The sequence below is a fragment of the Gouania willdenowi genome, chromosome 21 (genome assembly GCF_900634775.1).
Source record: "Gouania willdenowi chromosome 21, fGouWil2.1, whole genome shotgun sequence".
NCBI classification, from domain to species: Eukaryota; Metazoa; Chordata; class Actinopteri; order Blenniiformes; family Gobiesocidae; genus Gouania; species Gouania willdenowi.
In genome coordinates, this window is record NC_041064.1 from 636,585 (window position 1) to 653,679 (window position 17,095).

At 46.3% G+C, this 17,095-nt stretch overlaps 1 protein-coding gene across 1 annotated transcript in view; it reads left to right on the forward strand.

Annotated features, from left to right (window-relative positions):
* ttn.2 (titin, tandem duplicate 2) overlaps positions 1-17,095 on the forward strand; it is a 214,246-nt gene that overhangs the window by 140,372 nt on the left and 56,779 nt on the right. Inside the window, 18 exon segments of the mRNA XM_028435600.1 lie at positions 1,384-1,547; positions 1,622-1,773; positions 2,012-2,168; positions 2,289-2,570; positions 2,657-2,956; positions 3,033-3,326; positions 3,409-5,413; positions 5,570-6,257; positions 6,609-6,873; positions 7,006-7,332; positions 7,429-7,713; positions 7,886-8,185; positions 8,393-8,695; positions 8,926-9,201; positions 9,601-9,897; positions 10,342-10,644; positions 10,731-11,030; positions 11,325-11,612. Of these exon segments, the coding sequence (XP_028291401.1) occupies positions 1,384-1,547; positions 1,622-1,773; positions 2,012-2,168; positions 2,289-2,570; positions 2,657-2,956; positions 3,033-3,326; positions 3,409-5,413; positions 5,570-6,257; positions 6,609-6,873; positions 7,006-7,332; positions 7,429-7,713; positions 7,886-8,185; positions 8,393-8,695; positions 8,926-9,201; positions 9,601-9,897; positions 10,342-10,644; positions 10,731-11,030; positions 11,325-11,612 (6,986 nt within the window).

The window sequence follows — 17,095 nt, forward strand, 5'->3', positions numbered from 1 at the left end:
CGCTAAACAGTCAAAGAGTGTCAGACCTGTTTGTGAAATAACTCTGGATCAATCTGTCACAGAGAATGTTCATGTACATAAACATATACTATTTAATTTAAATGTTCACCTGCACTACTCATCACTGCACTACTGCACTATCCATCCATCCGTTTTCAGACCCACTTATCCCTGTTTGTCAGGGTCGCAGGGGTCTGCCGGTACCAATCTCTGGCTCTCATTGGGCGCTGGGCGGGGGTACACCCTGGACAGGGCGCCAGTCCATCGCAGGGCAACAAAGACAGACAACCACTTACTCTCATTCACTCCTATGGGCAATTTAGAGACTCCAATCAACCTTACAGTCATGTTTTTGGATTGTGGGAGGAAGCCGGAGTAGCTGGAGGAAACCCACGCAGCACGGGGAGAACATGCAAACTCCACACAGAGAGGACCCAAGTGTCCACCCCAGGGCTTGAACCCAGAACCTGTTAGCACCAGTGTGCCAATATTATTATTATTATTATTATTATTATTATTAGATTTAGTTTTGCACATATTCATCTTTAACTACTGTTTATATTTTTTCTAGTTGATTATTATTTAATGTTTACACTATTAGAGAGAGCACAGTTCACCAAGTCAAATTCCTCGTGTGTATAACACATTACATGACCAATAAAGTTGATTCTGATTCTTTTCCTGTCATTGTGACAAAGATAAGTTTGAAACCTACTGAACTCATAAATATCAACATTTTCACATGTTGTGGCAATTATTATATCAATCATCAAATGTGTGTTCATGTGTACAATTTGTCATGTGTTTATACGCGATGACTGCATTATATTGTTTTGAACAGACGTTGCTCCTTTGCTGAGTCATGTTAGATTAGATTACCCGCAGTACAGACAGATTGTGCTGTATTCACAGTGCCAGCAACAAACAGTTTCTGCTCAAGGTCTCATACCAAAACTCTGATAAGCAGAACTCTGTAACAGTGATTTTTCACTCCTTCCTCCCTTCACCCCCTCTTTCCCTCACATCTTAGGGTGGGGCTCTTCCTATCTGTAAAAGTTAGTGCTCAGAAAACTTTCCTTTAGTTGCTGGTCGCCTTGCCCTCCTGCAGGACGGACCCTTTTTTGTACTCCTTTTCATTTTGTTTATAATAAATCCTTTTTTATAAAATCATCATGCTTTGACTGGACTTCATCATTCAACCAGAGCGCAAATTATGTTTCCAAACGAGGACAACCGTAACTTTGCTGTGACATACTCAAACGCACTATGATCTTTTTCATTATTTAACTGAAATAATAGGTCTGAACCCACTCTGTAATGATAATATACTTGGATCTTTTATGAAATATTTATCACCATAAAACACCATTTATTGTGTTTCAGGTGGGTGCGCTGCAACACTGAGCGTATCCACCCAAAGGTGGAGTACTGGGTGACGGAGCTGCTCAAAGGTTGCGAGTACGAGTTCAGGGTGAGCGCAGAGAATGAGGTTGGGGCCGGAGACCCCAGCCCCCCGTCCAAACCCGTGTTTGCCAAAGACCCGATTGGTACGTGCTCCTCCTCTGTTCAGGCCCCGTCAATCACATCCTCCCTCTAAACCCTGCCTCTGTGTGTTCTACAGTCAAACCCGGCCCGCCCCTCAACCTCCAGGCCGTTGACTTCACCAAAGAGTCGGTGACTCTGGCGTGGGAGCCACCCGCCGACACCGGCCGAGGAAAGATCTTTGGATACCTGCTGGAGTTCCAGAAGGCTGGAGAGGAGGAGTGGCTGAAGGTGAAACCGTGGTTACCATAATGCCAATAAATACTACTATCAACTAATAACTATTAAAGATTGATCAATAATTTACCTTCATTCATAAAAACTTAATTAACGATGAATAAAATTGATGTTGATTACAAAATGTTAATAAATCAATTCCAAATGTTTGTTTCAGACATAACATTAGTTCACATGTGGGAACAGCAGCCACTGACACTGTGTAATTATGTCATCATGTTGGACACCTCAGGTCAACTACACTCCAGACTCCTGCCAGGAGACCCAATTCAAGGTGATCAACCTGGAGAACGGAGCTTTGTACCGCTTCAGAGTCATGGCCGTGAACGCAGCAGGAGAGTCTGACCCTGCCAACCTCAGGGAGCCAATCAGAGTGCAGGACCGCCTAGGTGAACTATGTGCACACTTTCTTAAACGTTAGACAATCATTGCCCTCTAACATGTTTATGTCCTGGTCTGAAAAGCTCTGCTGATTGTTTTTGGATCTTTCTTCCTGCTCGACCCCTCAGAGGCTCCAGAGCTGATCCTAGACGCCGGCATGACACGGGAGGTGAAGGCCATGGCCGGCACCCACATCAGCCTGATGGCTGCCATCAAAGGAGTGCCGTTCCCCTCCGTCACCTGGAAGAAGAATGAGGCCGACGTCCCCACCAGAGCTGACATTGACACCAACCAAGCCGGCACCAAGCTGGAGATGAGGTTCTGTAACCGTGGGGATTGTGGGGATTACACACTGACCGTGGAGAACCCTGTGGGGTCCAAGACTGTTACCTGCACTGTGCTGGTCTTTGGTATGTACTGCTTTCTTTCTTTAGTAAGTGAGGAATGTACCTGAACAATAAAAGTAGTTCTAAACCTGCTCATGTCTGTTCTTCAGACAAGCCCGGCCCCATCCAGCACCTCAGAGTATCTGACATAAGGAGTGACTCCGCCTACCTGTCCTGGAAGGACCCCGAGGACAATGGTGGCACCCGCCTCACCAACTTTGTGGTTGAGAAAAAGGACACGGCGTCCACTCAATGGGTCCCCGTCTGCTCCACCTCCAAGAAACGCAGCATGATGCTGAAGCACCTGATGGAGGGCACATCCTACTCCTTCAGAGTCGCTGCTGAAAACCAGTATGGACGCAGTGAATATGTGGAGACACCTAGAGCCATCAAGGCCATGAACCCTCTGTGTGAGTACATAGTCCACTTTAACCTTGTGTGTGAGTACATAGTCACACACTTTAAACCGATTCTGTGTCCTTTCAGTCCCTCCCGGACCCCCCAAAGACCTGCACCACGTAGACGTAGATAAGACAGAGGTGTGGTTAGCCTGGAACTGGCCCGACCGGAATGGAGGCAGTGAGATTACTGGTTTCCTGGTAGAGTATCAGGAGGAGGGTGAGAAGGCTTGGGACGAATGGAAGACTGTCAGCATTCCTGAGAGTCATGTGACCAGCTTGGAAGAAGGAAAGACGTACCGCTTCAGAGTCAGAGCCGAGAATGCCATTGGCCTGAGTCGACCTGACACCACTGTTCCCATTCTGTGCCAGGAGAAACTGGGTATGACGGCAATATATATTTCACCTGGAATAACAACATTTAAACTGTTCAACAGGTTTATAATGAAACTTTTACTTCACAGTGCCTCCAATAGTCGAAGTTGACGTCAAGCTGACCGAAGGCATCATTGTGAAGGCTGGCACCACCATCCGACTGCCAGCGATCATGAGAGGAATTCCTATCCCGACAGCCAAGTGGTCCATTGAAGGAGAGGAGATCACCAGCGAGGGCAACGTCAAGATCGACACCGACAACTACTCCACTGTTCTCAGCATCAACGAGTGCACCAGGAACCACACAGGCACCTACCTGCTCACTGTGTCCAACCCGGCCGGAACCAAGACCGTTGCTCTGAACGTCACTGTGCTGGATGTCCCTGCCGCTCCTATCGGGCCAGTCAATATCCTGGAGGTCACCCCAGACTCAATGACCATCGAGTGGCGTCCGCCCAAGGATGATGGCGGAAGCCCGGTCACTAACTACATCTTGGAAAAGAGAGAGTCCAACAGGGAAACGTGGGGAGGTGTGAGCTCTGGCAGCCTGGCCACCCAGCTCAGAATCACACGCCTTCAGAGAGGAACCGAGTATGTGGTTCGCATCCGTGCTGAGAATAAGATGGGCATTGGCGCCGCTCTGGAGAGTAAGCCCACTGTGGCCGAGCACACCTTCATGCCTCCCAGTCCACCTGGAAAGCCTCAGACCTCAGACCTTTCAGAGGACACTGTGACAGTCGGCTGGACCATGCCGCTAGCTGACGGAGGCAGTCAGATCACTGGTTACATCATAGAGCGTAGGCACAAGGGAGGCAAGTGGATCCGTGTCAACAAGACTCCCTGCAGGGACCTGCGGTACCGAGTCCTCGGCCTCTTTGAAGGCAGTGAGTATGAGTTCCGAGTGTTTGCAGAGAACATCGCTGGCTTCAGTGGTCCGTCTCCCATTTCTGATCCCTGCAAGCCCTGCAGACCCATCACGGTCCCAAGTCCTCCTGTTAACCCCAGAGTTAAAGACTACAGCAAGACCACTGCTGACCTGGTTTGGACCAAACCCAATAAGGATGGGGGCAGCCCCATCCTGGGCTACACCGTGGAAATGAAGAAGGCTGACACTGAGGATTGGAAAAAGGTGAACCTGGATGATTTCATCAAGCTGTGCGCCTACACTGTAAAGGGTCTGGAGGAGGGTGTGACCTACAAGTTCAGAGTCTTTGCTTCCAACATGATTGGCGATGGAGAGCCACGGGAGATACGTGACTCCATCACTGCTCAGGATATTCTCATCCCTCCAGAGATTGAGATGGATGCTACATGCAGAGACCGCCTCACCGTGCGGGTCGGACACAACATCAACATCATTGGCTTCATCAAGGCTCGTCCAGAACCTGAGGTGCTCTGGTCCAAGGAGGAGGAAGTCCTAGAGAACAGCAAGCGTGTCACCATCACCGAGAACCTCCCTCTGGTCCACTTGAGGATAAAAGAAGCTACAAGAGCTGACCATGGCAAGTACGTCCTCAAGGCCTCCAACGTGGGCGGAGAGGCATCTTGCACCATCACAGTCAATGTGCTGGACAGGCCCAGCCACTGCCAGAACCTGCACATCACCTACCCCACTAAGGACTCCTGCATGATCAACTGGGAGGCCCCCAAGGACAACGGTGGATCTGAGATTACCAACTACATCGTGGAGTGCCGCGAACCAAGCATCAGCATGTGGTCCATGATCTCCTCGAACTGCACCAACCGCAAGATCAAGGCCAAGCTGATGGAGGGCCATGAGTACCTGTTCCGTGTCTGCGCTGTGAACAAGATGGGACCGGGACCCAGCACGGAAACCAAAACCCCTCTGCTGGCCATCGACCCAATAGAAAAGCCTGGCGAGCCTGAAAAATTCAGAGCCACAGACATCGGCAAGAACTTTGTCAACCTGAAATGGAGGAGGCCGGACTATGACGGCGGCAGCCCCAATCTCTCCTACAACCTAGAGTTCAAAGCCAAGGATGCCGAGGAGTGGGAGAAAGTCCACGCCACCACCCTCACTGACACCTTCTTCCTCGCCAACAAGTGTTTGGAGAACCACACGTACTCCTTCAGGTGAGTCCAGCTGAGGGTTAACCATAAGCTTTTAACACGCTGCACTTTAAAGTAATGTAATTTGTATTAATTATAATTAGATGATAGCACTTACACAATAGCAACCACAGCAGACAATCCTATCATATTTTATCTGTGTTCTCTTATTTTCATCAGGGTTCAGACTGTAAATGAAGGCGGGGAGAGTGCCTGGGTGAGACTGGCCGATATCCTTGTAAAGGAGGAAATCCAGAAGCCTGTCATCGACCTGAAGCTTGCAGGAACAGTGACGGTCCTGGCTGGAGAGTCCGTGAGGATGGAAGCTGGTCTGAGAGGAAAACCTCAGCCCGAGGTGAAGTGGACCAAAGACAAGGCTGTGGGAAACAACCCCAGGATAAGCTACGAAACGGGGTCCGACTACTCCAAGTTCCTGTTGACTAAGTCCAAACGCTCTGACACAGGAAAGTACATCATCACTGCAACTAACTCGGCCGGGACCTTCACGGCGTATGCTAGCGTGAACGTGCTGGACGTGCCCGGCCCGGTGAGAAACCTGCGGGTCACCGGTATTGGAGCGGACAAGTGCAGAGTTGTGTGGGACGCGCCCGAGGACGATGGCGGCTGTGAAGTGGACAGCTACATCCTGGAGAAGTGCGAGACCAGGAGAATGGTGTGGTCCACATACTCGGCATCTGTGGTCACACCTTACTGCAATGTCACCCGCCTGGTGGAGAGCAACGAGTACATCTTCAGAGTCAGGGCTGAGAACAAGATGGGAACTGGTGCACCCATGGAGAGCAAACCAGTGACAGTGAAAACCCAGTTTAACAGACCTGGACCTCCTGAAGCACCTGAAGTCACAAAGGTCAGGAATTAGTCATTTACAATCCCCTAAAAACACCCGTAGAGCAAACCCAGAACCATATGTTGTTCTTTTCAGTAACTCTGAATGTTTTGCCTATGCAGTCAAACATTTGGTAACTTTAAAGAGCAATGACAAAATGTTTTTAATAATTGTGTCCATGTCAACGTTAAATTTTGTATTTTTATTTTTGCACATTTCTGGTCTGCTTTTTGGAGAATGACCATATATGGGTTGTGTGCTGAACACTTGGGAATCAGAGCTTTAACAGAGGCCCCATATTGAAAAGAAACCAGAAGAAGGTGGTTCATTAATGTCTTTGGTGTCTCACGCTGCTTTGTCTCTGAAACGCAGGTGAGCAAAGATGAGATGACCGTGGTGTGGGCTCCTCCGGAGAGCGATGGAGGAAAGTCCATCACAGGCTACATCCTAGAGAGGAAGGAGAAGCGGGCAGTGCGCTGGGTGCCCTGCAACAAGAGCCCCATCTCCGAGCGACGCATGAAAGTCACCAACCTCATCCCCAACCACGAGTACCAGTTCAGGGTGAAGGCTGAAAACGAAGTGGGCCTGGGAGAGCCCAGCAAACCATGCAGACCCGTGGCAGCCAAAGACCCCATCGGTGAGTTTATAGGCTCTCAGACAAGTGTCCCAAAGCTCAGGGAGTCTGAGCATTTCAATGCAGGATCAGCAGATCTCTGATCTCCAAAAGAAGCACAAAGCCATGTTTCTAATGCATTCTGTCTCCGCGCAGAGCCTCCTGGACCTCCTGCTGGTCTGAAGGTGTTTGACAGCACTAAGACCTCCATCACCCTCTCCTGGTCAAAGCCTGTGTACGACGGTGGGGCCCCCATCATCGGTTATAGCCTGGACCTGAGGCTGAAGAGCGAGGTGGACCCCGAGAAGCCCACTGAGGGCTGGAAGAGGATCAACACCCACGGCCCGCTGGTGCTCAAGGAGTTCACCATCAATCAGCTGGACGAGAAGCAGGAGTACGAATTCAAGGTGTCGGCGCAGAACCAGGTGGGATGGGGCCGCCATGCCTACCTGAAGGAGGCCGTTGCTCCCAGAGAGATCCTGGGTAAGGAGCAGCCATATTACTATCTTTGTTTTTCAATCGGTTACCGCTTTTAGAAGTGGAAAATCATTGTCATCGTATGAAATGTTTACCCCATAGAGGCTCCAGAGATCGACCTGGATGCCAGCCTGAGAAAAGGCCTGTCTGTCCGTGCCGGGTGTCCAATCAGGCTCTTTGCTGTCATCAGAGGAAGGCCCGCCCCCAAGGTGACCTGGAAACGCCTGGGCTTGGACAACGTGGCCCGCCGTGGTCACGTGGATCAGGTGGACTCCATGTCTTTCTTAGTGATCCCTGAGAGCACGAGAGAAGACTCTGGGAGATACTCTCTGACTCTGTCCAACTGTGCCGGGGAGAAGGCTGTGTTTGTCCGAGTCAAAGTCCTCGGTAAGAAACCTCAGGTTCCATGATGGAACTGTAGATCTTAATCTTAGTTTTTAAAGTCCTCTTCTGTCAATAACTCAGGACTTCATTAGAGTTACTGATCTGATTAGATTAGTCATTGAGATGTTTGTCTGTTAGCATTAGCTTAGCTCACAGTGCTGGTTCTTCTCTGCAGACACTCCCGGACCCGTCGGTGATCTCAGTGCTACTAATGTCACTAAGACGAGCGCTCAACTCTCCTGGTTACCCCCGGAGAACGACGGCGGCAGCATAATCACTAACTACATTGTGGAGAAGCGAGAGGTGGACAGAAAGACGTGGACCAAGTGCGTCGAGGACCTGAAGAAGACCAGCTTCAAGGTGACCAACATGACCCCGGGCATCGAGTACTACTTCAGAGTCATGGCCTGCAACAAGTACGGCATCGGCGTCCCTCAGGACTCGCCACGCTCCTACCTGGCTGTTGATCCCATCAGTGAGTATGAGTGGTGTGAAACCTGTGAGCTAGTGTTTATGGGAACAGTAAACTATACATAATGACTATTCAAATGTTCCTTTAAAATCATTGTCCTTTTTCATTTTAAAGAAGAACCACTTCTCACGTGTTGCTGTGGAGTTTGTGTTTCATTTGTTGTACAGCTGACCTCTTTTCTCATGAACCTCTGTCCTGTGTTTGCTCCAGGTGAGCCGGATCCTCCAAAGAAGATGGAGGTGTTGGAAATAACCAAGAACAGTGCCACACTGGGTTGGATGAAGCCGCTCAGAGACGGAGGGGCCAAGATCAACGGTTACGTGGTGGACTACCAGGAGGAGGGTGCCGCGGAGGACAAGTGGACACCGTACTCGGTGGTCAAAGACATGAGCATTGTGGTGGTGGGCCTGAAGGAGGGCCAGAAGTACAAGTTCAGAGTGGCTGCCAGGAACTCAGTGGGAGTGAGCCTGGCCCGAGAGGCTGAGGGCGTATTCGAGGTCAAAGAGCAGCTGAGTGAGTCCAACCACGTCCCATACACACATCAGCACACAGACATGTTCGGTTCCATGCTTAAAAAGTCAAAGTACAAGAAAAATACACGTTAACACAGATAATATGTATGATAAACATGCAAAAGGCCCGTGTTCTTTTAGTGTTGTTTCTCTCCTCACACATAATGAAAGCACTTCTACAATGAGAGTTGAATAATTTATGATGGTCATTTTCTGTGTTTTTCCTCTCAGTGGCTCCAAAGATCATCGTGCCCGACATCGTGACCGTTCGAGCCGGCTCCAAGTTGGTGATCGAGGCCGTGGTGGCAGGTAAACCTGCTCCATTCTGTAAGTGGAAGCAGGGCAACGAGGATGTGCTGACCTCTGACCGCTTGTCCGTGGTCAAGACCTTAACCACCTGCACGCTTATCATCAAGAACGTGACGAGGAAGGACAGCGGCTACTACAGCCTCTCAGCCGAGAACAGCACGTCCAGGGTCAACCAGATAATTCGAGTCATCGTCATGGGTCAGTCCCCCGTCTGTGGAGTGTCTGTCCCACCTGCAGTTTTCATCAGCAACTGAAAAGATGAAAAATGTCTCCTCCACGTTATTCAGAGCTGTTTCTGACAGTCTGTGCAGAGGCCGTTTCAGATTCCTTCAAAACTTGTTGATAGTGTCTCTTTATAAGGAAACCAGTTAGCTTAGCATGAAGCGGTGCTGGCTGAACATTGTCAAAGTGTAAAAGGGCGGGGCTACATTATCAGTTTATTCAACAGTTTAAACTGTTTTATGGGAGTGATATAATCTGGATTATCAAATATTAAACTGCAGCCCTCGTGTTTACATTTGATCAGGTGTGAGAAGGAGAGTTGTTCATGCAGGTATGAGCTGCTGTTTGACCGCAAACCGTTTCCTCTTCTCTAAGACATCCCTGGACCTCCTGAAGCTCTGGAGATCACGGAGCGGGAGATCGACGCCTGCACACTGCTGTGGAACTCACCGCAGGAGGACGGCGGCAGCAACATCACAAACTACATCGTGGAGCGGTGCGACGTCAGTCAGGGCGACTGGGTGACCATGTCCACCTCCTGCACCAAGACTAGCTTTAGGATGACCAAACTCACCACGGGAAAGGAGTACTGCTTCAGGGTCCGAGCAGAAAACCGTTTTGGCATCTCTGAACCCATCTACTCTGAGAGAATGGTCGCTAGGCATCCGTTTGGTGAGTTAACACAAACCTTAAACTTACTTACAAAGCCCCGTCTAATGCTAGGGTGCTCGTAGTTAGTGCTTTGCACAATAAAGGCAAATGAATCAGAAAAGTTAAAACTAGGAAGCACACTGAGAGGACCAGGATCCCCTCCTGGAGTGAAGGAACACTAGAGATAAAGATGGAATAATATGAAACAGTATAAAAAATCAAGTTAAAACTTTACAGTTAATACTGATATACAGCAGAAAAATTGCATTTGCTGAAAAAATAGTGTTTGAGCCCTCACACTTCTCTACAAATCAGTGGAATTTAATGTTTGTTGGATTAAAACTGTAACATGAAGGGCAAGCAAGAAAGTATATCTACCCATTAACTTAAATGGCATCAAATCGCAGTAAAAGTGGTGAAACTTTAAACAGAAGTCCGAATCTTCGGTGTTTCCTGCCCTCTCAGATCCTCCCAGCGAGCCCAGAAACCTTCAGATCAACAAGATCAACAAAGACTTTGTGATTCTGTCGTGGGAGGTTCCCAGCAGCGACGGCGGCAGCCCCATCACCGGCTATTGTATCGAGAAGAAAGAGAGGAACAGCATCCTGTGGGTCCGAGCCAACGAGTCTCTGGTCAAGGCCACGCAGTACATGTGCACCGGCCTAGTAGAAGGCCTGGAGTACACCTTCAGAGTGTCCGCCACCAACATCGCTGGCCAGGGAAAGCCCTGCAAGCAGACGGACATCATCACCGCCAGGACTGCTGTCGGTAGGGAACGCCTGGAAAAACCTCATTGTACAATCAAAAACAAAGTCAGGCTTCTAAACTTTTCTCACCTTCTGTTTGTGATCCAGACTTACCGGGTAAACCTGAGGCCATGGACGTGACCAAGAACTCTGTGTCATTGATTTGGGCCCGACCAAAGCACGACGGTGGCTCCAAGCTGATCGGCTACCACGTGGAGTACACCAAGGTGCCTGAAGACAAGTGGACGCGTTGCAACGCCAACTGCATGAACATCCAGAGTGAGAACTACGTGGTGACGGGCCTGGAGGAGTACCAGCAGTACCAGTTCAGGGTCATCGCCAGAACCGCTATCAACACCAGCCTTCCCTCGGAGCCGTCTGACCCCATCGCAGTGATCGCAGAAAACGGTGAGAAATAAATACTTTAAAAGGTGTTCCATCGACCATCAGTGAAAGTGGAACCAGCCACATGCACCTTTCTAGATTCAGGTGTTTCAACCTCTGTGCAATATGAAACCAGTTATTTAGTAAGAAATAGCAATAAAGTAAGACATTTAATTATCATCTTAAACTCAAGATATACAAATAAATTTGTTATTTAATTATTATTGAATTAATGTGTTTTTAAGTGGACTGGCCGCTCTCCATCAGAGCCTCTTTAATCATTTAAGGAAGGACCTAAGAGTTTGTATGTGTGTGCAGTGGCTCCTCGTGTGGAACTCGGCGTGGACATGAAGAACCTGATCGTGGTGAAAGCCGGCGAGAACGTCGTCCTGGATGCTGAGGTGTTTGGAAAGCCACTGCCCAAGGTGAGCTGGAAGAGAGACGGTCTACCACTGGTCCTCGCTGAGGGGATGAAGATGCTGCAGAAGAAATACGTTCACCTGCTGGAGCTCTACTTCGTCACCCGCAAAGAGTCTGGAGACTACACCATCACTGCTGAGAACATTAACGGATCCAAGTATGCCACCATCAAGCTCAAGGTGCTCGGTAAGTCCTGTTCACATCAGCAAACCTGTAACAAACTTCACCAGACACCAAAGTATTGAACGCTGATAACGTAATAAGTTGATTATGTTTCACTTTTTTTTTTGTAATATGGAACAAAATATGAAACTAACAGGGGACTGGGTTGTACAAAAAAGGCACAAGAATAGATACAAAGATAAAATAAACACAAAGGTTTGGTAGCACACTACAGTTTTTGTTCATTGTCTTTGTTTGTGACAGTCCTATTTTTTCCAGTATTCATCTCCTTTATTCTTTTGAAGCCTTAGTGTAAAAGTCACTTTCTCCATGCTGTGGAGTTTATGATGTTTATATAGAGTTTTAAGGTTCGGGGGTTTCTCTGGAGCTAGCACTTAGTTGTAGCTTTTTGACTTGCTATTCTGAATATTTTCAGGAAGTAGGCATCTTTTTTACCAAGTCCTTCAAAAGGGCAGAACCACAAAATATTAACGTGGCCCGCGGAATCCTCCCCACACATCCTCCAGCAGCAAACCTGTCAACTACTCAATTTAGGCTTTTGAATTGGGGTGACAAAGTAACGTTTCAAATTCTTCCAGCCAAAATCCTGCCAAAACAGAGATTGTGTGGTAGTGTATTGATTCTTCCAAATTTGGAGCCAATTTTTTTCTGAAAGTGTTTTATTTGCTTCTTTTTCCCAGCGTTATTTAATATAGTTAGTTGAGTTCTTGTTCATTGAAATCAGGCTCTTGTAGAGTTGACCAATTATACCTTTAGGATTTTTTCACAAATTTTTATATAATGTCTAAATATTTGGCTGCACTGGAAGCTTTAATATTTTTTATTTTTTTTTATAATTTTATTTGTGAAATGCAAGTCACAGATATAACTGTATACAAAAGCGTACAATTTCTTTTCTTTTTATACAATTGAACAATTTGGACAAAAAAAACAAAAACTTGATCCAAACAAAACAAAGAAAGCCCCGCCCTCCCCTCACCCCAAACCCCTGAGCCTCTTAAATAATTACCGTGCAAATATGACTACAAAATAGATATGAAAAAGTACATACACATATATACACTTAGCTCTGCACGGCACATACACCCCCACACATACACATGTCCACACATGTGCAGCTACACATCTACACATGAACCATGCATGTGCGCATCCTCATACCTGCCTGAATAGCTGTCAACAACAGTACAGAATGAATATCGATGGCTGCCCACTCCCTGGTTGCTGATGCGGAACCGCCATGCTGGCATATTTTATAATGAATATGTGCTGGGGGGGTCATCTGCCGCCAGTGGACCGACACAGTGAGAAGTGGTGCTCACATGAGCCCACAGTGGGTGCTTACAAACAGACTTCCGTAGCTGGGAGCCCATATAAATAGGAGAGCAATGGTCTCCAGTGGGAGGAGAATCTATTAGATGAGCCTCTAAGTGAGAACTTGATTATTTCAAGTTTAAGAAGAGAGAGAATGTCGTGTAACCAAACTTTGACTGAAGGTGGTTGGGAAGACTTCCATAACAAGAGGACTCTTCTACGAACAATAAGGGACGCAAAGGCTATGACATTGTTTTGAATATTCGTAGTACGAAGGTCGTCTGGAGGTTTGCCGAAAATGGCAATATGTGGGGTAGGAAGTATATTAATGTCCAAAACATCTGAAATTGTTTTAAAGAATAGTTGCCAAAATGTGGACAGTTTAGGACATGACCAAAACATATGAGTGAGATTGCATGGGGTTTGAGAACATCTATTGCATTTTTGGTCAACTGTGTCTGGATAGAGCGTTGAAAGTTTCTCCTTGCTATAATGTAATCTATGCAGGACCTTAAATTGTATGAGAGAGAGTCTGGCACAACTGGACGACGAGTTAACAGCCCTCAAGGCCCCTCCCAGAAATCCTCAGAGAAATTAAGTTGTAGTTCTGACTCCCAGTGTACCTTTTTTATTAATAGATTCGCTCATAGGAGAGAGTAATTTATAAAAGAATGAAACATGGCCTTTTGTTAAGGTTTTAGCCTAAGAACCAAGTCTATTCCACTGGGTGTTGGAGTCTGTGGGAATGATGTAGTGTGCGTTTTTGCAAAGTTCCGCAGTTGAAAGTACCGGAAGAAGTCTGATTTATGTAGGTTTAGAGTAGAGATTAATTGATTAAAACTTGCAAACACACCATCCATGTACAGGTCTCCCAAATTACATAATCCCTTCTTTTCTAAGGTGGCAAATCGTGAGTCGGTCTTTGCTGGAATAAAGAGATGATTATTGCAAATAGGAGATGCTAGAGGGACAGTGAGCCAACCAAGGTGATGCCGTATTTGTGCCCAAATTTTAAGAGTTCCAACAACAACTGAATTAGAAGTGAAATCTGACAGCGTGAGGGGTAAGGTACTGCAAGCCAAAGCCAATAGAGATGAGGAACATGAGACGGACTCACTTCGGCACCACTTGAGGTGAGGGCTTGTGAACCATGCTATAATCTTGTTCATAGTGGCTGCCCAATAGTAGCCAATAAGATTGGGTAGCCCCAGCCCCCCAATTGATCTATCCCTGCAGAGCAGTGTTCGATTGGCCCTTGAACGTTTATTAGCCCAGATGAATGATGAAATAATACCATTTATGGCTGTGAAAAACGATTTCGGAAGAAACACTGGGAAGCATTGAAAAACATACAAATATCTTGGTAGTACATTCATTTTAATTATTTGTATCCTACCTGCTAAAGATAACGGCAGATAGTCCCATTTTTGTAAATCTGATTTAACTGCAGCTGTCAATGAGGTCAAATTCCTCTCACGCATAGTTCGTATAGAGTGTGTAATTGTAATGCCAAGGTAGTTCAATCCTGTGATGGCTGGTTTGAAAGGAATAGACGAGGGAGGTATGTCTTTGGCTGACTGGTTTATTGGGAAGTATTCACTTTTAGCGATGTTAAGTTTATATCCAGATATGCGACCGAAAGAGTTCAACAGTGTCAGGATATGAGGAATGCTTTTCAGAGGATTTTTGACATATAAAAGCAAGTCATCTGCATATAATGAGACCCGATGTTCTATGCCCCATCTTTCAATACCCTCAAATCCTGCTCTCCTCTTCAGAGACAACGGCTCAATCGCCAGTGCAAACAGCAGTGGGGATAACGGGCACCCTTGTCGGGTGCCCCGAAAAAGTGAAAACGGCGTAGAGCGTTGATTATTTGTGCAGACTGAAGCATAAGGAGAAGAGTGAAGTAGTTTGACCCATGAGATAAGATTACTATTAAACCCAAACTGTTGCAGGGTAAAGAAAAGATATTCCCACTCCACCCTGTCAAATGCCTTCTCGGCGTCGAGAGATATTATGGCCTCTGGGACATTGGAGGGGGATGGTGAGAGGATGATGTTAAGGAGCGTTCTTATGTTAGAGTATGAATGTCTTCCTCTTATAAATCCTGTCTGGTCATCTGAAATGATCAGGGGCATGACGGACTCTAATCGACGAGCTAATAGTTTTGCGAGTATTTTAACATCTACTGGAAGGAGTGATATTGGGCGGTAGGATGCACAGTTTAGTGGGTCTTTACCCTTCTTGAAAATTAAGGAGATGGAAGCTTGCATTAATGTGGGTGGCAGGGTGCCTTGTTGAAATGAATAATTAAACATGTCGAGTAAAAGTGGGGCTAACTGATCTGAGAATTTTTTAAAGAATTCGACCGGGTATCCGTCAGGACCAGGTGATTTGCCACTGTTCATTAACTGTATCACTTCCTTGATTTGGGACAGAGTGATAGCAGTGTCTAGTTTCAGATTATTTTCAGGTGAGACCTTGGGTAGGTCTAGATTTTCAAAAAAATGATTTAGTTGATTTCTATCCGTGTGAGATTCTGATGTGTATAGCTGGGAAAAGAATGACCTAAAAGTACTATTTATTTTGTCCGGGTCAGAAGTTATGGAGCCTGACTCGTCCATTATCTGGATAATTTGATTCGAAGCGGATCTCGTTTAAGCTGATGTGCTAATAGGCGTCCAGCTTTGTGCCCGTGCTCATATACTAGTCCCCGAGAGCGAAGGAGGAGCTGTTCAGCTTCAGTGGTGAGAAGGAGATCTAGTTCGGTTTGAGTTTTATTCTTTCTTTGTACAGGTCCGGTGTACCTGTATTTGACAATCGATTATCCAAGTCTCCGATAGATTCCTCTAGCTCTTTTTGCCTCCGTAATTTATTTGCATGTGAAGTGAAAGAAATGATTCTACCCCTCAGATAGGCTTTGAGAGTGTCCCATATTATAGACGGGGAGGTTTCATTATTTATATTAGTTTCACAGAAGAATGTAATAGAGTCCGAGATGTACTTACAAAAGTCAACATCTGCTAGTAAAAGAGGACTCAGACTCAATGTCTGAATCCTTTTGGTTTCATACTAAAATGGAGGTCCAAAATTACCGTGGAATGATCCGACACTGTGATGGGTAAGTACTGAGTAGAGATAATTGCTGAGGAAAGTTTTTTATCTATCAGGAAATAGTCTATACGGGAAAAGGAACGGTGTACATGAGAAAAAAAGGAGTATTGTTTAATGGAGGGATGTAAGAGTCGCCAGGGGTCAATAAATCCGTATTGTGCCATAAATGTGAAAAAAGCCTGGGACATTTTAGTTGGTGTGGCTGATCATGTGACAGACCTATCTAGTATCAGGTCAATTACACAATTCATGTCTCCTCCCATTACCAGCAGATGAGAGTCTAAATTGGGAATGGTAGCAAATAGTGAGCTTACAAAATTGTGATCGTCCCAATTAGGATCATAGACTGATACTAGGATTACTTGTTTTTCATATAATGTCCCCGTGACAACAACATAACGACCGTTTGAGTCTGTCAGTACTCTATCTGGGTTAAAGTGTACATTTTTCCTGATCAATATAGCTGTACCCCTTGTTTTCACATTAAATTGAGAATGAAAACATTTGTCAATCCAAGGCCTATTTACTTTTCTGTGATCTGCGTTACATAGATGAGTCTCTTGAAGAAACGTTTAGCCCACCAGTATTTAGTGAAATGATCCTCACAGCCCGTCCACTAGCAGCACCCCCATTGACTACACTAGCCATGATCCAGCAGTAGATTGGTAGGTCAACTCCAGGGAGCAAGCAGCCAGAGGTGCATGTGAACCTCTGCACAGAGACAGCACAACATGAGATGAAGACAAACAAAAAACAAAATTCTAAGTAAACAGTTTCAGGTAAAGAGGTTCTTCCCCACCCCCCAACTCTTCGACCTTCCCTTTCTGTGTCATCTTTCCTCTTCTTCTGTCTGTCTCAGCTCTGCAGCTTCTTTATACTGTTTGAAACCCAAAGTCCTTTGTGTGAACCTTGAACATGTTAATAACTTTTGTACAACGCGTAGATAGATATGGGAGAGGTTTTGAATACTCAGTATAAATCAATAGCAACAATGAATTAAAAATTAAATAAAGTAAAGTAAATAATGAAAAGAAAAATAAACAAGTAAAATTTGA